We start from the raw sequence: 20,714 nt of genomic DNA, 5'->3' as shown, positions 1-20,714 counted from the left end.
GTTAATACATTTATACAAATGCAGTTGCACAATAAATGCTATGACGTCTGCTTTCCTTTTGAATTTGGCTAGCGGCAATGCTACGGTAAGTGAACGAGTTAACAGAGACGATACCCGCGAGTTCCGGTTCAGTAGAAAAAAAACTCGCGAGTTTCGAACGGCTCGGTCGTCAATACTGGACCGCACCGCACACGTGCGTTAGAGTTACGTTTGTAGTCATTTTGTGTCCTAAATTTAATGTAAACTTGCTGAAGGGTTTAACTCGAAATGAAACCGACCGTGTACGAAAACGAGGATGAGGACGGTGTGTTTCTGGATCAAGTTTTGGACACATTGTACGACTTTGGTAAGTGTAGCCGGTTAGCTAGGTAGCTAGCTTGTTGGCTAACTTCCGGATCATTTGTGGCACTAAAATGTATTGTAACGGTTGCAAAACGACTATATGTAGTTAACGAAACTACTTTAATTTGAGGACGGAATAGCTTTCATAGCTAACTAGCTAGGTTATGTGTTCGGACTCAAAAGTCAATGGACGATGGATGGCGGCTAATTGTAAACAGCTACCTAGCCCTTGTGGTTAATATTGGCCACTCGCCTGCCGCAATATTGCCTTCACCAAAGATCTCCAATGCAAGAACCGCCTCAAGTTAATAGTAATAGTAATAAATAAAATGAGACGACTGGAATAAGTGTTGTGTCTCTGCAGGAAGTGGAACCACATCCAAAAAGAAGAAGAAAAAGCAAAAACGGTGCGAGGAAGATGAGGTTCCAGCAGGTGATGTAAATGTCTGCGGTGTCATAGAGGAACATCCCTCAGAGGTGAACAACACTGTCCAGAGCGAGGACAGCATCCAGCCAGTAAGACAGGTGGAGGTTGTGACCTTCCACGATCCTTCAAAGAAACAGAGAAAGACCAGAGAGAGCCCGGCAGCTGATGGCACACCTGTAGGTTTACTTCCATCCTTCTTCCTGCCCTACTGGTGCCATGAAATGTCTTCATTCTCTTCATGTGTTGATCTCTGGCCATGTCGATACCTTTGCTGTGGCGTCCAGCTGCAGCAGACGTCAGAGAAGAAGCCGATTGGGCCACATGATGGTCTGGATTTGGAGAAGGTAACTTTTTCACCTTTGGCGTTTCCCCGGGTGTTTTTGCTTGCTGATTTTGTGTGTGTGTTTGTGTCAGGCTCGCCTGGAGGTGCATCGCTTCGGAATCACGGGCTACAAAAAGGAGCAACAGCGTGTCTTTGAGCAGGAGCGTGCCATCATGTTGGGAGCCCATGTAAGAATACCTCAGTGACGTGGCCATAAATAGCCATTGCCACATTCACCATTCAGCTTGCACTTTTTTGGTTCGTTTGTTTCTTTCGGCTTTTTTCCTGATTACCGAGTCGCCACAGCGGATCTTTTGATTTGAGCACTGCTGCTTTGACTTGAGCACTTCATATTCAGGATGCCCATCCTGGCGAATACCAATGGTGCTTCCTAGTGGAGATTCCAACCCGGGGCGTTTGCCCTGAAGTCCAGAACACTAACCACTACACCACGGTGGCATGCACAGCCCCGCTAACACATGTCATTCACCATTAGCTGGAGACCATTTGTAGATATGTGAAAATAGTAGATCTACTATTATTATTATTATTATTATTATTATTATATCTACTAGGTGATCAGAGCTACTGTCTCTGCTACAAATTGTGACCTTGCTTGCTCTCCTTCCGTGCAATGTCCCCCCCAGCCTCCAAAGAAGGACTACGTGAACTACAAGGTGCTGCAGCAGCAGATTAAAGACAAGAGGAAGAAGGCGAGAGAGGAGGCCCAGCCGGTAACCCCCGTCAAGCAGTCCCCAAATTACAGCTAAATTCATGTTATTCACACGTTTGGTTGTTTGTTTTGTTGCAGGACCTGAAGAAAAAGAAGAAGAGTGAAAGGTGTGTAAATCATTTTACTGTTTTAGTGCAAGCTTTGTTTTATCTTTGAGTGCTAGTGCTAGCATTGTTAGCATTGTTGTACCTTGGAGTTACCTGGTTTTGAAAGGTACTGTATGAAGTAGGGATGCTCTGAACATCATCTTTATGAGATTAAGTGTACATTATCCGTGTTATTTATGATGAGTGCTATTGGCCGAGGGAGGGGGGGGGGGTTAGAAGTTGCCTTCTACTATATTGGATAATAGGAGAGGAAAGGTGACTATAGGGATGTTATTTCATGGCTAGAGAGCCCTAATAACGTGAAAAAACGTCTTTGAAGTAATATTCCATTTCCAAAGGAGGAGGCCGGTCTGTGGAACTGGACTCACGGTCAGCTTTGGTGGCTGGAGGGCCAGGGGTCGGTCAGAAGGGATGGCTGTAGAGTGTTTACACTAGGCTATTGGAACGTTGTGGTTGTGTCTGTACAAGGGGGCACAGCCACCCGTCTACTAGGCCGAATCACACATGCGTATGCGTGCGTCTGCAGCAGGGACAAGAAGACCACATCAGCTCCCACGGGACAGGTGGGCCGCTTCAAAAACGGCATGCTGATCCTCAGCTCCAAGGAGATCAGGACCATCAAGGGCAAAAGGGGAGGCAGATGAGGTCGGTACGCCACAGCGGCTCTACGCCACCGGAGGGGCGGGGCCTCTGCACAGCCTGGTCCAATGGTGACGTCGCAAGTTGCTTGTCCAGCCTTGGTCTTGGAGAGGAAGAAGAACTGACACCTTCTCCCTTTTGGGACCTGAGACCCGGGTGAAACATCTCATCAGGACGTGAAGGAATAAATAAACGTCCCGCCACTCGCCTAAACCCAGGTGAGATGGCTTCTGATGCCGACAACAACGGGGGTGGGTTGGGGACATTGGCATCCAGACTCAAGCCACTATTAAATACAGTACAGGGGAGAGGACTCAATGCCTTGCTCATGGACACATCAACTGTGATTTTACCAAGCCCGTTGTGACCACTTAATTGTCATAAAATGACCTAACATGACATGTGGATGCTGGTTCAGTCTGGACCAGACTGTGATGTCAGAGCTCCACGCCAGACACGTTGGTCATCATAGTCCTTTATTCTCCACAAACCACCCAGACACGTCAGTCTGTGGGCCTTTCTTCCTCAATGGATGCTCCTATAGAAAACATGTAGTCGTACAAAACATTCACAGCTTGGCAGGGCAGGGGAGGGGGGGGGTATAGGAAAAGAACCATTTTTGGAACATTGCCATCATCCACCATCCTTCCGTCAGACATGAACATGTCTTTGTCTCCTGTGTCTTCTAAAGGTATAAAAAGAGGTCCGAAGGGACACACCTATTCCACCTCCATGAAGCCACCAAGGCTGCATGTCCATCATGTCATCTGCTTATGAAGACATTGTTATTATTATTATAAACATTGTTACATCCAAGAACTACCTTACTGGCGTAGCGACGCCTCGCCTTACCACAGCGACTAACGCTACATATTTTAGTTTTGGAGGCTATGTGTGGCCTTCCTTTCTATGTTGCTATGTGACATCAATGCACCCAGGAAGGAAGTTCTACTAAAATACTCCCAAGTATGACATGTTAGCATCCATGTAGCTGTTACTACATGCTCACAGCTTTTTGGATCTCTTTGAATAGCTGCCTTGCTAGGCCCAATACATGTGTCCCATGACGTGCATCCATTAGCTGCCTCTTTCTACCTCTTTGTATATCTTTACAACACACAGAGGAGACAAAGACGTGTTCATGTCTCACACAGGATGGTGGATGATGAGGTGAATAAAAGTGAATGAAGAGCATTAATGCCAACTTCTATCACTCGGTTGAAAGAAAGTCATATCAACAGCAGAAACGTGTATTCATAAATATATGTACATATTAAGTCAATAAATGATTGCATGCACCATCTCCCGACCCAAGCACCATAACATCAATCTAAAGATATGCAGACGTTCTGAGGTAAAGGGGCATGCTGCACAATGACTCCACGTTAATGATGTCGCATCCAATGTCACATCAGCATATTATGGGCTGTCCGCTGTGGGGATGTGATGTAGTTAGCCCTTTAATGAAGGTGGTCTCTGGCGGGCCGGACCACACCACATTCAGCCCTGTCCTGCACGAGGTGGCTCAATACTTCTGTCCACGTGCCTGTCAGCTGACCTGTGTGGTTTTGATGGACTTCTATCCCAGGCAATGCTCACCACCACAGTCTTGCCACTTGCAACATGAAGTAGTGTTGATTCCAAGTATCTGCTGCATGTAGAAATATCATATATTGATATATATATGTATGTAACATTACGTACATCTGGTCATATAAATAGCTCTGATAATCATCATTTGAAACAACTCCTCAGTGAGGCCAGATTAACTGTACTTTGGTGGCTTTGAGCAAATCAAGCGCTCCTTTTTTCCTGCCTGTGACGTTAATGTCCCCTGGGGTCGCTTGGAAACAAACATTCCCTTTCCGAGGAAGACATTTGGCATGCTGTGATGGGAGAGGGGGGGGTCAACATGGCTGCTCGGAGCGCATGCATACAGTGCAGCCCCCCTCCCCTCATATTTCTCCAGCAGCGATGTGCCGGGAGTCATGTGATGTTTCATGGTCACCCCATTTGTTCCAGGCCTTCCCTCCAGGTGCTCACACTGACATCTACACGGGTGGGCATCTCTATTTGTATGGACGGAGAAGATGTGCCTGGACAGTAATGGCTTTGTCACACTTCAAGTTGTAGTTCCTCCGTGGGACAGCAGAGGGCAGTAAACATCAATGCAGAAAGTATTTACAATGTAATACAATAGTACTCTTTCTGTAAACCTGATAGATGCTCACTTTCCTTTCTATATCTATGTCCACTTCACCTCCACAGCACCTGAAGCTGTCTGCAGGGCGCTGTCTGGCAACAATGCCCCCCCACTGTACAATATCGTCATCGGTTGGTCACAGTGATGGCTGGTAGCAGCAAGTTCACCTGTTGCCACTTCCTCCTTTGAAGGTGACACTGCAGGGAAACTACACTAGGGAAACTACAAGAAGAGCGCTATAAAATGACCATGAGGCAAAGCTCACTCCTCTCCCAACGTTAGGTATAAAATATTCACTTTACGTCTCCAGAGACAACACAAAAGCCTCGCTGCTTTTGCTCCGTTTGTCTCGCGCTGGAGTTGTTGGGATTGTGTTTGAGATGTTCGATCTCTCCTGTAGTCTTCATGGACTGATGAGCTTAGTCTGGCCTGCGGTCAGCAGAACAGGAAAACCTTTAAAGTGCTCATGACGCCAAATAAGTACATCGAAGGATAGTTTGTTACTCGTAAAGTAAGAAATGTATTCAGAAAGTGATGCACTGGTTTTCTAGGCTCTAACTACACCAATATTCCATTTATTAATATTAATCCTACATTTGAAAGTCGCTTCTCATAATGCGGGACATGAGGTCATACTGCTGTCATAGACAATAACGAGGACGTATGAGTGATGTGAGCGCAGCCAAGCCAAGGCCGTGACAGTCACACAATAACACAATGGAAGGCTAAAGTGACCCGTGTTGTGTTGGGGGGGTTACTGGCAGTGGTAGCCGCTAGCAGCTAGCTCTTGTAATGACCCTGCAATCTGAGACAAGCCTTTGGACTTCCTGTTGCACACTACAGCCGCTGCCTTGCCAGCGCATCATAACACGGCACACCATTAGCCGCCGTCAGCACCTGGCCTCCAACGGCTTGTGGGGCAGCATGGAAACATTTGGCCCATCAGCTGGAGATGAATGCTAAATATACGGTACGATAACCAAGACCGTAAGAGTGGCAAAAGCATTGCAGAGGATGGGAAATCCCTGCGACTCCTCCCCCAGTCAGGAGGTGATGAACATCATACAAGTGGCCAATATTTTCTGTTGGAGGGACATCCAACACGGAACATGCCAAAGATGAGGTGAACGCGTGTTGAGGTCATGAGCACTTTAAGTCACGCAAGTGCGGACAGCAGAGATGCAGCAAAGTCAACAAAGGTCACCGAGGACGCCAAGCACCCGTCACGTGATTGGCCAAACACGGCCAGCTAACCTGCTACCTGGGCGACGACGGATGATGACTCTAGCGTGCTCAAGCCAGAGCGGCACCAAATAGGCCACGCCCCAACAAGCCCAAACACTCGTGGCTGTCCACGTCCACGTTGGCTAGTCTGGCTTCAGGGAAGCCATCAGGTCTGAATGGCGCTGTTAGAAAGGAAGTCAAATGAAGAAGAATGTCTGAGAGTCTCTGACGCCTCATGACGGAGGGGAACCTTTAGAGGGCGGTGTCGTTGGAATTGTTGGTGTGGATACAAATGGGGGCCCCAGTTACCTATTGTGTGCAGTTTTTGGGCACCTCCAGACCCGTTGATAAGGTCACCTGGAGCAAGACAGAGAAGCTGATGATTAGACCCGGCTATGGTCCAGCATGAATCCCGTCACAGAAGCTGAGAACCTGCACGTTTCTGTTGAGGCTGACGGCGGGCATGAAGACCCCATCCAGGCTCTCGAAGGCAGTCGGCCCGTGTTGTTGCTTGTTGATGAAGAAGGTCAGTGTGTGCTTGGTGAGGTCCAGGAGGACGCCCACGGTTGAGCCCTTAGTGATGCCTCCCTCTGCCCTGCGCACACAAAAGGTGCAAAAGTCACCCAATTCCCAACCTTCACTGAGTTGGGAAGGATGGACACCAGTCTGCTAAATGCTAAATGCTGAGGCAAATGGACTGGAGAGACATGTTCCAGGTACCGTTTGGCAGTCCATCTCTTCAGCAGTGACGGAGGTCATGGTGGTCATGGTCATGACACAGCGTTATCCCCCGTCAATAAGGTCATCAAACCTTCCCTTGATGCATTCCCACATAGAATTTGGGAGTAAATATCAGGTGAAAGGAGGAGGCTGGAATATCGTATGGTAGTCTACGATCTGTGAGAGGAAGTTAGCACCCTCAACGCACGTATCATAACCCGTGTATACATGTACGTAGATGCGTATGGAATGGTACATCCCTACTACTCAGCAGTACGTACCTGTTGGTATGCGAGTTGTTGTGCATGAACCAGGAGCGGTTGTTGTCCACATACATGGCCCAGGCCTTGTCGTCCTTGCCCAGCATCATGTCCTTCATGGTGTTTATCCTGGCGATGCCAAAGGCGGGGTCCGGGTGGTTGTCGTAGCGGTCGATACACACCTCCCAGTAGTGGACGCCCTGAGAGGGAAAGGATCACGGAGTGTTGTCGTAACGCTGCTTGCTAGCATGAATCCTCTTGGTGGTCACCTTGGAGAAGGCGGCGGTCCCCAGCACCACGCGATCGTCGTAGCTGTTACAGGACACCGTCTGGTTCTCGTTGGACAGCACAATGTCCCTGTGAGCTGAGGTGGGATCGAAGGCGAACCAAGCCACTGTGGACGAAAGAAGCACGCCGTTGTCATGCAGTCCCCGTGATGCCGAGTCACTCCCCAATTGAATGGTTTGTATGCTGCATTCAATCTGGCTCGATGACTGATAGTTTATCCCTCTTGCTTTCTATAGTTACCCCCCACCCCCCCAGACCTCCTCTAGTCTCACATAGAAAGAAGGAATTAGCGAACGCCATGGCAACCAAAGTGCTTCCTATGCAGAATGAAAACAATTCCCCACGCTTCCTTGTGAGTCCATCATCTTAGTTGAGTCCGCCCCGCCATGTGTTTAGTGTTTGCCTGGTTGGAGGCTTCGTACCGTCAGACGTCCTCAGCACCACCGTCTTGCTGTAGGGTCCCACCCCGATGGCGTTGTAGGCCTTCACTCTGGTGTTGTAAGAGCTGTTGAAGTGGAGTCCATCCACCGTGCACACCGTTTCCTTCCCCACGTAAACCTCCTGTGTGTGCACACGTTCAGCTGCATTGGGTACCGTTCCACTGCGCCCCCCCCCCCCGCTCCTTTACAGCAACACACCAACGGTGTGGCATACAAACCCTGTACTGTCCCCCGTTGCCGTCGTCCAGCTCCAGGATGTAGCCTTCGATGGGGTTGGCTTGAGCCGCAGTTACCCTCCAGGCCAGGGTGGCGCTGTTGTTCCTGCTGCAGCACTTCTCCAGCTGCAGGAGGGGGGCCGGCGGCACGGAGGGCCCGCTCTCCACTGAGATAATCAGAAAGCAGATTAGAGGAAATGACGGACACATCAAAGGCAAAGGGTTTGATCCCATCCTAGGGATTGTCCTTCCACCAGAGTTAGTGTGGATTATTCATAACAAGGTTTCAAGGAACCAGAATCTACCGTAGCTTCATCACGTGGCAAACGTTGGAATCCGTGGTGGCTTCTACCAGAAGCCCACGGTGAAGGTGCTTGGACACTTCACATCTCACAATGTGTCATCATTATGACTCATAATTATGTCTTTTTACCTTATGTCCTTTTATGTCTTTATTGTCTTTTCATCTCACAAGTAGGCCTTTTTTATCTCATAATTAGGTCTTTTTATTGCTTAATTATGACTCAGTATGTCTTTTTAGCTCATAATTATGACTTTCTCATAATTATGTCTTTTATCTCATATATTTATCTTGTGTCTTTTTAACTCTTTTTATCTCAGAATTCTGACTTGGCTCATTATGACTTATTATATCTTCTAAAATATCTATCTATCTAAAATTAGTATTTTCTTCTCTTACCAATGACTTTTTTGACTTTTATCTCGCAACTAACTTTTGTGGTCATAATTTGGATTTATCTTTTATCTCTTAAAGGGGACCTATGATGCTTTGTCCACTTTCCTGACCTAGAACTGTAGAACCGATGTAGTATTCTGGTGTTAAACCATTCTGGCCTAGAACTGTACTACCAATGTAGTATTCTGGTGTTAAAGCATTCTGACGTAGAACTGTAGAAATGTTGGGGGTTAAGAAGGGACCCAAACAACCACAGCTCATCATTCTGTAATGGACAGGACACAGGGTGGGGGGGGGGGGGGGGCAGCAATCAAGGCAGATGGTCATTCCAGGTGGTCCTCATGGTACTCGTGTGGTGCCATCCATTACGAATGTTGTAGAAAAAGACGAGCACAACTAGTCGGGTGAAAACGCAGTGGTCACTTTTGATCTTTTTCGTTAAGGTTCCCCTTTTGTGTCCCTGTGAGGGAGACTCTTCTGGTAGCAGTGCGTCAAAGGAAGTGGAGAAAGGCCACGACCGTGGTGTAGCGTGGACCTGCCGTGTTTGCATCGTTAAAGGAAAGGTGCGCGTTTCGTCATCCACACGACACGACATGGTAACATTAGCATAGCAGCATTTGTAGCCTCTCACTTATAGAAAGACGTAGCGCATCATGCTAGGTGGTAGCACGCTAATGTTAGCACATTAGCAAGGCAGGTGTGCTCATGTCTCATGAAAGGATGATGGGCAACATTCTAAGAAAAGTCTACTTTTCCTTTAAGGCAGTGCTTCTCAAATAATGGGGCTGGGGGGGTCCTACCACCATGTGCAAATTTATAGTTGTCAACATGCAATTTCAAGGGTAGGACGTGCCATCTTGAAGAGCAAGTCATTGAAGAGGAGCTTAAAAACAACAAAACCATGCGTGGGTGCTAGCAAGACGGCGTATTTCCAACCGGGGGGGGGGGGTGATAAAGGACCGACAGGGAGTGGCCAGGTCATTTTGGGGAAAGGGATGGAGTACGGAGGAACAAGAATGCTCTCTCAAATACCTCCTGGACTCTCCATGTCGGTGTCGGCCTCAGCACTGCCTGCTGCTGCCAATAAGGGCGTGTCCTGCACATCTGGAAATAGCAGCTCTTAATGGCACACGTGGCTTCCACGCGGGTCAGCATCAGCACTCCACCATGTTCACCTGTGGAACAAACCTTTTCCTTCCGGGATGTGGGGGCGGGCCCATTGAGTCTTTCTCTCAGGTATGACACCTTGACCATAAGGTAGACCACACCCGAACCTGACCGCTATCTAGGTCCTCTGGAACTACTCATTGGGGTCTCATTAGTTCCTCATTCGTTCCTCCGTAACTACTCTAAATGTATGTGCCTTAGTCATCAGTTTGTCATGAGTTCCTGAGCACTACTGTATGTTTGTGTACCTTGTGGTAAAGTCAGCTTGTCATTTTGTGTACAGTCAAGCCTGTTTTTTTGATTTCAGCCGGCATGAACATTTCCTGCCAGCATTGTGTCGCTTTTGGTAGAACATTGCATTGGTAGAACATTGCCCATGTTCATCCTGTGCTGTATTGGATCCATGCTGACTCCCCGTCCGTGCTTTGCTATGACTGGGTGTGTTCCGTGCAGCCTGGTCTACCCTGCGTACCTGCATCAGTACTGGCCGTCATCCTGCACCAGCCAAGACCACTGGGTCGCACACACGGGACAGGATGCCCCCCCCCCCCCCCCCACATATGAGGGAGGTGAGTGCCCCCCAGCTGTGTTCCATTCTTCCTGCTACAAAGCCTTTACATGGTTTCTGAGACTTATTAAAAACTAATGCCATTCAAACGTTGATGTGTGACTGCTAAATAACCCACCATGGGGCCAAAAACAGTTGAGTGGCAGCAATCGGAAGCAATCTGGCATGTCAAGCTATCCTTATTCACTACAAAAAGTGTTTTTCTCCTCCAGGAGAAAGTTCCCCCATTGTACATCACTCCCAGGAATGAATGAGACTGAACAGCGAGAGCTAGCTTGTCATGGCTATCAGCTAAATTTACCCTGGGCTTTGTAAAATGGAACAATGGAGGACATAATTGCCACCAATATTTGACACCTTGATCCAGCGTGGCATTCTTGTTAGCATGCACAGGTTTATGTAGGCTTCATGTTACAGGACCAGCCAACACCAGCAGATCAAGGCTGGACCTCACCTTTGCCCTGGCAGAAGTCCAGCTGCAGGATGGTCTGGAGCAGCGAGTCGGTGCTGAGGGTGAGATGGAACTCAGGGCCCACCTTGGCTTCCAGGTTACCTTTGACCCACTGGTCCTGAGACGACATCACACGCTTGATGAGGGCGTCAGAGATCTAGAGTGGAGATGTTGGTGAGAAGGAGGAAATGAGAGCATTTTCATTCAATATTTCAATATAATATGTTGGGCTACGGCTGGCAGCCTCCATGAATGCCCAGCTGCTCCTCCGTTAGGCTGACTTCCTTCTTCTCCTCAGACAAACATTTAAGGAGCTGTACTCCTCAGCTGACTCGGGGTGGGGAAGCACAAGAGCACACGTGGATATCGCCACATCAACCACGCCACATGACAATCAGGCGGCCATGCTGGTATTTTTACAACCAATAATAATGATAGCTTTCATATTCATTCATTATGAATATAATCACCACAGGACGGGACTATATCCTGGATGCAGTGGTGTGGAGACGTATGAAGTCATTTGAAAAGCTTTGGGACCTCAGCCGACCACAGTGAGAGCATGCAGGTAGACAATGAGCAAAGAGCAGGAAAGAGCCTTGCAGGTGGCAGTTAACCATCTCAGCGGGAGCCTTCTTTTTGTCTTCTGGTGCTCAAGTCAGGCTGCGGTGCTTTGTAGCAGCAGTTGATGGTTATATCAAGGTGATGCGTGTACGTACGCTGACGTAAGGGAGACGCTGCACGCTAATGACGTCATGCTAATCCCGTGGTCTTACCTGGAGGAAGCCGCTGGGGTCGTTCTCCTTCAGCACCTCCAGGCAGAACTCCATCATGCCCGTGGTCTGGCGCAGCTTCATGGTGCAGTGGCTGATCTGGTCACGTGCCACCTGGCGTGTCCACACAGGAAGTGATGTCACTGGCTTGTCAATTAGAATCACAATCATACCCTTGATTGATACAGAGCTTTGCAAACTCTCCTGGGAAAAGCTAACAGTACAAGTCTGTGGCGTGATTGGGAGGAAGACCCAGGACACGTTGAAGAGTCTCTCAGGCCTGGGAACGCCTCGGGATCCGCCAGGACGTCTGGGCCTCCCTGCTTAGGCTGCTGATGATGGATGGATGGATGGATGGATGGATAGATGGATAGATAGGTGGATGGATGGATGGTCGGTCGGTCTTGTACCCCCTTTTCTGTGAATGTGCTAGCATGTCATTCTGACAGTGTACAGTAGGTGGCGCTATGGACCATGACCCTGAACACACCTCAATCACGCCTGAGAATAAGAAGGTGTAGGAAACGTAGTGAACTAATGAGACATTAGCCACAGATACATGGCAGTCCTGCGAGGAACACTGCAGCCAATCTCAAGGCAAGCACCTTTTGAAAGGCTCGGAATGTGATTGGAGGTTTTCCCCACGTCAGACGCTTTGGATTAGCGTAGGATGTGTCGGTGCGGTTTGTGCTGGATGAGCTGTCAGCCCGATGGCAGCGCTGCACATGAAGCTGACTTTTTATGACGCAAAGCCATGTTGGGTGATAGTAACAAACCAAACCAAGACACAGCGGCCATCTGAGGCAGCTGGCATCACGGTCCTTAATTGGACAGCTAATGAGGCGGGAGTCAAACCATTGACCTGTCAGCCAGAATATGATGAGCACTGTGAAAGAGCTTCACCACCATCTAGCCGTCTTTATTGTCCCTCCTCCCTCCCATCTTCAAACAGGGGGGGTCCGGAGCGCAGCCTGTGGCTCCTTCACCTTTGGCACATTTGAACGAGAAAAGTACAACTAAAAGAACAGCAAAAATGACAAAGTCAGCAGTAACTCTCCAAGGATGAAGTCCAAATATGAAGATAAGATGGATCATAAAGTAGCATAAAGCATTTTTCTCCTTGTGTTCCTCCCTGGGGAAGGATTTGGCTTAGGAAGATGCTTTCATGGTTTCACCCCATCTCGCTGTGCTTTTAAGGGATTAGCCTCCATCTGTCTGGTGCTGCTTTCCTCTGGCGTCCACACAAGCTGGTTGACGGACAGGAAGGGTCGCCCGGCGTGATGAAAATGGACGTTACAGCCGTTACGTAACCGCCAAAGGCCAGTTCAGCCATGACACGGGTCCACAGCGGGACTCGTGAGGACCAAAGTAAAAGCCACTGCCTGGTAATTAGTCTGATGGCGTGCTGTCCTGGAAGACAATCATCAAGCAGATGATGACGTGCACAATGGATGCACCACTCGTTTGGAAGCAGAAGAGCTGCAGCCGTGCTGAAATGTCAAATTAATGAATGCGTGATGGCTGCATGACAGCCTCGACCACTCAAACGCTGCTGTGCTCATGCTCGGAGATATTGGAAAGCACTTCCTGTTTTGTTTTTTAGCTCCAACTGAGCTTGTCAACATGACTGCCCTCAGTCACAGCTCAGGAGTCTCACCTGAGTCATTGTTCCCAGGAACCTCCCACACCGTACGGAACACACAAAAGCAGTCCTGAGGGATTTGAGCATTTTGTCTAGGGCGCGGCTCAGGTCGCTTGAGAGATGGTCCAAAAAGTGTTTCTCCCGCTGAAGATGTTGTGGAACCTTCCTTGCATTCCTTCAAATGAATGAATGCAATGGGGTGATGGCTGCTCTTGTGTGGCGGGACGCAATAATGCTTCACGGATGCGGCAGGTGGGCGTGGTCATTTCCTGGTCATTTGCAGTCACAAGTCGATGCTGATTTAGGCCATAAATATTGAAATATTGACTATCAATAGATGCCAAATATTACCACAGCAAAGCACAGGCCCATGCGCAGGCAAAATGCAGACTCGTGTAAGAGTCATTGGGTGGTGTCGTCGTTGTCATCGTTGTCGTCGTTGTCGTCGTTGTCGTCGTTGTCGTCGTTGTCGTCGTTGTCGTCGTCATGTTGTGTGGAGCTGACGTGGATGTTGTTACCTTGAGTTTGTACTCCTTCTCCTTGGTGACTTTGGTGAGGAGTTTGGCTTTCTGACGCGTCAGCGCCTCGATCAGCGAGTCGCACTGAGCCACCAGGCAGGCTTCAAACTCCACGCCGCTCTCCTGACATCACACATATACACACACACACACACACACACGTCACGTACTGGTTGAAAGTGGCTTCACCGTGCAAATCTCCTCCAGTGGCTTTCTCTCACAGCTTCTTCTCATCAGGGCTAGCAAGGTTGATCACCCCATGCTTAAAGACTAGATAGGACAGCTCTTGTGTGAGGATTCATCCTCTAAAGGATGGAGGCCAGTTCAATCATTTTGGCTTCAAAAATGTCTAAACGTTTTAGGAGTTAATAAGACACTGAACGTATTTGCCCTGCCCTGTGACCACTGCCCCCGGCCCCTTCTTCCACACCACACTCATCCAAGCAGGCCTCTAAGGAGCTTGCCTTGTGCACTGGGAACAGACAAGGGTGTTCCCCGGAGCGTTCCCACTGAGTTGCTAGCCTCCGTTGTTGAATAATTAACTCCTGATTCCTTAATTAGGATGCCTGTTAGCTACTACCGTCTTGCTAACACGATGCTGGGCTGCTGGCCAAGGATGGGCACACTGATCTCTCTTGTTGTCAGCTTGTGTGTGCGTGCGTGCGTGCGTGTGTGCATGCATGTGTGTGCATGCATGTGTGTGCATGCATGTGTTCCCTGTGGACACCATGGCTGTGCAGCTGATGTCCTCCACAGCGTCGGCCACTCGTGCAGGCAGCAAAGGCAACACGCCAAGTCAGCACAATGATGAGGAGGCAGTGAAGTAGTACTACTACTACTGTACTACTGTGTCCTCGATCGGCTCGGGGAGCACAATGGGGGGGTGGAAGGACGACAATGTCGACTCCATCTCCTCCTCTGGTTCTCTCCTTCCAGAGGAGCGTTGCCTCGTTAACTTCCTGCTTCCTGGTGCTGATGGAAATCAAGTCCAGCAACCTCCACAGAAATGGACACATTCCCACAGACACGCCCACAAAATATGATACAACGTCTTGCCAGAAGAGTGGACGCCTTGCTGGATGTACCCCATCACGTGTGTGGTCCACGTCAATGGCTGCCAACACCTCCTGGAGCACTTGAGGGGAAACCTCAAGTCCTTTCTGCAGCCTCCTGGAATCCTCCTTGGGATCTTCTGTTCTTAACTAACCCTAAAGCCCAAAGAGATGTCTTCTGGGCAGCAGTTCCCCCTCCCACACTGTGTCTCTGCTAGCGTGCCCCACTATGGCCTCCTTCCTGCTCTTTGCTCATTGTCTACCTGCAGCTATGAGAAAGTCCCGCTACCTGTCTGGATGCGTCTTGGTGATGAAACCCGACCCAAAAAGCCGTGACGTGACTTCTTAGAAGACCATGTTTGTCACGTGGCTTTGTACCTGTGGAGGGATCACTGGTAGGGCGTAATATGGTGTAGTATGGCCGCCTTGGTGCACATCATACATCCGGTATTGTTACGTCCTCACACCCAGGTAGGGGCGGAGCTTACCTGGATCTGCTGCAGCATGTTCTTCAGCTGGACCAGGAACTCTTTGGCATCTTTGGCTTTGTCCGAGACGCCGTTGAGGGCCTGCGACAGCTGACACTGTCGGAAAAATACAATCACAAACGTTAGCTTCTTTCTCGCCTGAAAGCTCCAGGAAACATCGTCAGACAACCCCCCTCGCCCCCCCACCCGGTTCATGGCGCCTCATTGGTCAGCTGACTACAAAAGTACTATCCTTTACTGCTACCAAGGATAATACATGTACACGTACCGTACTACAGTACAGTCAAGTCTTTGTTTTATTGATCAGCACGCTGCACCCCCTCCCCCAGCAGGGCGGCCCTCCCCATCACGCTCCGCCCCTCTGAAGCCCGTTGCCATGGAGACCATCTGGCCCGACAAGCTGTCGTCCTGCCGAGACCGTGCTAACGAGGGGATGACGGATGAGGAATATCCCGAATCATCATCACCATCATCATCACCGCTGCCTCGCCTGGGGTTTGTTTGATTTGCTGACCGGCGCCACCTGCTCGTCTTTACTCAATCTTGCATTTATGCTTCCTTCCTCCCTTGCTGACAGCGTGCAGGAGGAGGTGGAGCGGGGGGAGGAGGAGGAGCAGCAGCAGGAGGAGGAGCAGCAGCAGCAGGAGGAGGAGCAGCAGAAGTAGAAGGAGGAAGAGTCCCATCAGGCACCAAGAAGGAGGTCCTACATTTCCTTCTTTTCATCGCTGTGTTGGCATTAAGGTGGGAGTACCAAGGACAACTGGTGGTCCGGGAAAGTTTTCAAAATGAGTCCAACTTGGAATGGGATTCAGAATGAATGAATGGCAAAAGGAAGGAATGACAATTAACCAGCATGACTTGAGGTCACGGCAACCCCATCTATGAAACAACCATCTGCACCTTTATCCAGATCTGCACCAAGCGCTCTCACTACTACTCATTCATGAAGAATTGACTGGGAAAAGTAGAGAGTTTCAGGGTACATGATGATGATGATATGAGTGTGACTCTCGTTGGAGAACGGGAAGGGAACAAATCTTCACGTCTTTGTTGTCCTCCCAGTGCTTTGGTCCCTACCAGGGTATTGGTCCTTCGGTCCTCTGGCTCTATGGTGTCGTTCTCCATAACCCCCACCCCCCACCGTCTGCTTAACCTTGTCCAAACGACCCCCGAGGGACATCCTAATGAGTGGAAAAGGGGGAGGGGTCGCCCATCCTGGCTGGACCGCCTCCACGTTGAGGGTAGCGTCCGCACTATTTCCACTTCTGGTGTCTTTACCCTTGGCTGCATGATGTCCCGTCCTCGCCAGCTTGTCTTTGGGTTCTTGGTCCCATGTGTATGCACCGTGCCTATGCACCGTGCCTATGCACCGTGCATATGTACCGTGCATATGTACCGTGCGTATGTACCATAGGAGCACATATTGCACTCTGCTAATGTGTGCTCTGCGTATGCTAGCAGAGATGAGGAGCGCTGGGAGGAAGAGCGAGTCTGACTTTTTAACAAGCAAGCCTTGACTTCTTCTCCAGCAATCGCCACGGCAACAGAGGACCCCCCCCCCATGTAGAATTGTATATGAATTCTCCACGCGGGATGTGGGGGTGTTGCTTGACCTCAGGTCATCATCCTCATAAAAGGCCACTTCCATTTTGTCAGGCTGTTGCGCAACACATGGTGGCTCGTATCCATGGTGATGCCGTTTTTTGTCCCACACCGTGCTCCTCCTACAAGGTCTGCCACACACTTGCCAAAAATCCATCTCACAAACGCTCGGCTATATTTGGTTGGCTACTCTTACACACACACACACACACACACACAGTGTTTCCTGTGTCATGTGCTGCTGGTACATAAGGAAGGAAGGAAGGAAGGAAGGAAGTGCATTAACCTACATACATCTTCACATCCACAGGCACAGCCTTCTCTGACTCAAACAGCGTGTGTGTGTGTGTGTGTGTGTGTGTGTGCTTTAAATAGATAGTAGTGTGTTTTGTGCTTGACTGATCAGACGAAAGCGGATCAGTGGATCCGTTACTTCTTAATATTTATGCCCTCTCTCCCTGCGTGTGTGTATGCGTGCATGTGTGCATGTGTGCATGTGTGTGCGTGCATGCGCGTGTGCGATATCAAACCGTGGCGCTGCGCTACTGTTGTTAGTTACAAACATCTCCTTCCCAATCTGTTAGCGTTGGTGACGTTGCAAACGGGAGCATTTGTCCTTCATGAATCAAACGTCATCATCCATGCTAAGACACGCCCACACCCTGCATGTTGGCACACTCTGTCAAATGATTACCCAATTTCACAAATGAATCAACCTACAAGTGAATTCATCATGATGAATCTGAGATTTGTCTTCCATCCATCCATTTGCTATGGCGCTGATCCTAGGGTCGGGCTATGCTGGAGCCTATCCCAGCTGACCGTAAAAGAAATGAGTGGTAGCCTCTTCCCACCGTGTGCTACATAAGCCAGCAGCCTTTGGTTTGACAACATCTCTCTGATTGATTGAAGTTCCTGGGTGGAAACGTCCAGAGACGCAGTGAAGGCTGATGTTAGCATGTTAGCCTGATGCCAACGTCAACACTGAGATGCTATGGCCTACCACTTGGTGGCTGAGTTGCTGGCGTTCCCAAACGCTTCCATTTCTCATATTCAAGCTGAGAGTTGACTGTGGAATATTTCAGAGCGAGGACATTTCAGGACTGAATTTGATGACAGTTCCACGCTGGAATTGACGGCGCTCCTGAGAGCGGCCATTCTTTCCCCAATGTTTGTAGAAGCAGTCTGCATGCCTGGTGCTAGGTTTGATGCTCCTGTGGCCAGGCCAGGTCATTAGGGTACCTGATTCTGGTCAGTTGGATGGGGAGCAAATACTTTTGGTAGTATAGTGTAGTTCTTGGACGTAACAATGTTGATGATAATAAGAAGAAGAATGTCTTCATGAGCAGCTGACATGATGGACATGGAGCCTTGGTGGCTTCTTGGAGGCAGAATAGGAGAGGAGACAAGGAGACAGGAGACAAAGACGTGTTCATGTCTAACGGAAGGATGGTGGACGATGGCAACATAAGAAAAAAGTGTACTTTTCCTTTTACGTTTAGAAGAAAGCCATCAGAGGCTAACTAGTTAGCTTGCTAGCATGCTATGTTTCAGGCCATGGCTGTCTCTTGTGTCCCTGCAGGGATCCCGAAGCCATTGAGCAATGCGATGTAAACAAAGAGTAACACAAGTGTACATGTGACTATAGGGGTGTTGTTTCATGTCTACAAGGCTCTAATCATGGTAAAGATTGTATTAGAACGCCATAAACAGGGTTTACTGTGCTCGAACTGAAAAATGGTCCATTTTATATTCAATACTTGAAAATCCCTAATGGCAGTCAGGTCTGGAACCATGAAACCACCATCATCAATACAGTATAAGTACTTTTCATACAAATGACCACATGTATGTAGAGTATGCATGCATGTACACTATGTACAATACCGTATGCATGTATGTACAGTATGTACAGTATGCATGCATGTATGCGCATGTAGGTCAGCTCATGCAGGCACTTTTTAGGAATAATAATAATAATAATAATAATAATAACAACAACACAGCGGACCAGGACGATAGTGAGTCGTTTGAAAGAGACGGGTTGGCGTCGCAGGAAGCAGGATGATACCATAACCAGCTGCAGGATGCCGAGGGGGATACATTGTGGGTGCACATCTAGCTGTGGTGTTTCCCGCGGAGCTTGGCCGTGCCAAAGGGGTGCAGGCGGGGGTGCAGGCGGGGGTGCAGGCGGGGGTGCAGGCGGGGGTGCAGGCGGGGGTGCAGGCGGGGGTGCAGGGGCTTACCTTGTGTTGCTTCCACATGAGGGCCAGCGGCTTGACGTCGTGTTTGGCGTGCCTTCCGTCCTCCAAGCACTTGGCGCACACCGGAGCCCTGCAGCCGCAGCAGTACATGACGAAGTTCTCCGCTTCGTGCTCCACGCAAGTCGCCGGCTTGCGAGCGGTGACCGGGGGCTGGCCGGCCGCCGCGGAGGCCGCCCGACCGGGCCTGTGAGCCGGCGGCGGTACGAGGCGGTGCTTGGCGAGCGGGCCGCGGGACGGGTGGCACCGCTGCTGGCAGGCGTTGCAGTAGAAGACGTCGCACTGCTCGCACATGACCGCCGCGTCCACCGGGTTGCGGTCACACAGCTGACACTTGGGGGCCCCGGAGGAGGACGCGGACGCGGACGCGGTCGAGGACGCGGACGCGGACGCGGCGCGGTGCTGCTGGTACCGCGCCACGATGGCCTCCAGGAGCCGGTTCCGAGGCAAGCCCCGCAGCCCGCGCTCGTCCAGCGAGACGCTGCGGTGGCACAGCGGACAGGTGAGCGAGCAGAGGCGCTGCGCGGCGGAAGCGGAAGAAGGGAACACCCGGACGCCGTTGGGCGACTTGAGCTGGCAGGGCGTGTACGAACCGTAGCCGCTGTCCGTCTCGCTGTACAGGCTCATCTTGTCCACGTCCAGCAGGTAGTCGTAGTCCGAGCTGGCCGAGGCTCGGCTCTGCTGCGCCGGGGGCTCGCCGTCCGGGGTGTGCACGCTGATGCTGCGGGCACACGCCAGACACACGTTGTGCGAGCAAGGCAGCAGGATGGGCTCCTTGAACACGGACCCGCACACGGGACATTTTAACTCTTCCTCCATTGTGTGTGTGTGTGTGTGTGTGTGTGTGCGTTCTGGCCAAACACTCCAGCACCGACCGTCTTTGGACAGCTCCCTGGGAGGCTGCTGTGCGCATGCGCCACACAGGGGCGGAGCTTGTGCTGGCGCTGATGCGATTTCAACACAGCACGATATTCTAGACCTTGTAGATCTAGATCACGTCCTCTCTTTGCTTCTCTCCGCTAGGAGGTCTGCACCGCCTCAGTCGTCATGCCGGTAGATGCTACGCACGCACACGCACAATGACACCATCACACAGTCAGCCTCGGCTTCTCCTCAATGAGCATCTTCTACTGCAATCAGAAGGATAAGGAAGGATATTGTTTGCTTATTTCAACCTCTTCTTCCACCAAGATGGCTCATCGGGTCCACCCTGCAGTCTTTTTATCGACACGTATAGATACAAACCGACATTGGTAACCTGCTTCAAGACCAGTTTTTGCAATGCAGAGGGACGTATGGACGTGTGGAAGTATGGACGTGTGAGCACACCTGGAGTCCTAGTGAAACACCATGACATGCATGACGGGGAGGAGCCGCCCGCTGTGGCCCAGCAAGGTGCGCTGTATTGGGGCGCACGCTCCGAGCAGCCGCCGTGCCGCCACGGAGGTCTGGCAAAGAAATGTAGTGTCCAGTGTAGTTTATGTCCCCCTCGTGGCGGAGCATTGGCACGAGGGCCTTCCTCTGAAGGGGAATGTTCGCAAGTGAGCTGAGGGGAAGTTACGACAGGCCGCTAAC

The 20,714-nt window shown here is 50.2% G+C and overlaps 2 protein-coding genes and 1 long non-coding RNA gene across 9 annotated transcripts; 2 read left to right on the top strand and 1 right to left on the bottom strand.

The window, feature by feature from the left end:
* The first annotated feature begins 126 nt into the window (after positions 1-126).
* Positions 127-5,616, top strand: fsaf1 (40S small subunit processome assembly factor 1). Of its 4 annotated transcripts, none has more exons than XR_013629445.1 (8): positions 128-346; positions 707-945; positions 1,054-1,113; positions 1,184-1,279; positions 1,739-1,825; positions 1,903-1,931; positions 4,593-4,747; positions 4,839-5,616. XR_013629445.1 is itself a non-coding variant. In XM_078794737.1 (7 exons), the coding sequence occupies exons 1-7, from the start codon at positions 268-270 to the stop codon at positions 4,675-4,677; spliced, it is 675 nt and encodes a 224-aa protein (XP_078650863.1). In that variant the 5' UTR covers positions 127-267; the 3' UTR covers positions 4,678-5,616. The 4 variants fall into 4 exon arrangements, 2 of the variants coding, with proteins under 2 accessions (XP_078650863.1, XP_057927379.2); XR_009129650.2 differs by lacking the exon at positions 4,839-5,616 and adding an exon at positions 2,458-2,788 and having other exon boundaries at positions 131-346; positions 4,593-4,753; XM_078794737.1 differs by having other exon boundaries at positions 127-346; positions 4,593-5,616.
* Positions 1,988-20,314, bottom strand: trim67 (tripartite motif containing 67). 4 transcript variants are annotated; one of them, XM_058071213.2, is made up of 12 exons: positions 19,125-20,308; positions 15,277-15,372; positions 13,737-13,859; positions 11,580-11,690; positions 10,807-10,960; positions 9,650-9,721; positions 7,924-8,087; positions 7,688-7,826; positions 7,247-7,371; positions 6,999-7,177; positions 6,430-6,592; positions 2,027-6,354 (listed from the first exon to the last, which is right to left on the bottom strand). In XM_058071213.2, the coding sequence occupies exons 1-12, from the start codon at positions 19,956-19,958 to the stop codon at positions 6,307-6,309; spliced, it is 2,208 nt and encodes a 735-aa protein (XP_057927196.2). In that variant the 5' UTR covers positions 19,959-20,308; the 3' UTR covers positions 2,027-6,306. The 4 variants fall into 4 exon arrangements, with proteins under 4 accessions (XP_057927189.2, XP_057927196.2, XP_057927180.2 ...); XM_058071206.2 differs by lacking the exon at positions 13,737-13,859 and having other exon boundaries at positions 1,988-6,354; positions 19,125-20,309; XM_058071197.2 differs by lacking the exon at positions 9,650-9,721 and having other exon boundaries at positions 2,030-6,354; positions 19,125-20,307.
* On the top strand, positions 10,681-15,898 carry LOC131128533 (uncharacterized). The gene is made up of 3 exons (XR_013629446.1): positions 10,681-10,977; positions 15,584-15,771; positions 15,854-15,898. It is a non-coding gene; the product is annotated as an uncharacterized LOC131128533 (long non-coding RNA).
* Positions 20,315-20,714: the final 400 nt, after the last annotated feature.

This window comes from Doryrhamphus excisus, linkage group LG11 (genome assembly GCF_037039965.1).
Source record: "Doryrhamphus excisus strain RoL-2023G ecotype Guam linkage group LG11, RoL_Dexc_Guam_v1.1, whole genome shotgun sequence".
Lineage (NCBI taxonomy): Eukaryota > Metazoa > Chordata > Actinopteri > Syngnathiformes > Syngnathidae > Doryrhamphus > Doryrhamphus excisus.
The sequence above is the reverse complement of the archived record's forward strand: the minus strand, read 5'-3'. Positions and strand labels throughout refer to the sequence as shown.

Excerpts from the sequence above, each read along its gene's own strand:
- trim67 (XM_058071213.2), bottom strand. The coding sequence starts at position 19,958 with ATGGAGGAAGAGTTAAAATGTCCCGTGTGCGGGTCCGTGTTCAAGGAG. Across the intron at positions 7,372-7,687 it reads GGTGCTGAGGACGTCTGACG|TGGCTTGGTTCGCCTTCGAT; the intron begins GTACGAAGCCTC and ends TTTCGTCCACAG. Across the intron at positions 7,178-7,246 it reads GGACCGCCGCCTTCTCCAAG|GGCGTCCACTACTGGGAGGT; the intron begins GTGACCACCAAG and ends TTTCCCTCTCAG.
- fsaf1 (XM_058071396.2), top strand. The coding sequence starts at position 268 with ATGAAACCGACCGTGTACGAAAACGAGGATGAGGACGGTGTGTTTCTG. Across the intron at positions 347-706 it reads GGACACATTGTACGACTTTG|GAAGTGGAACCACATCCAAA; the intron begins GTAAGTGTAGCC and ends GTGTCTCTGCAG. Across the intron at positions 1,114-1,183 it reads ATGGTCTGGATTTGGAGAAG|GCTCGCCTGGAGGTGCATCG; the intron begins GTAACTTTTTCA and ends TGTTTGTGTCAG.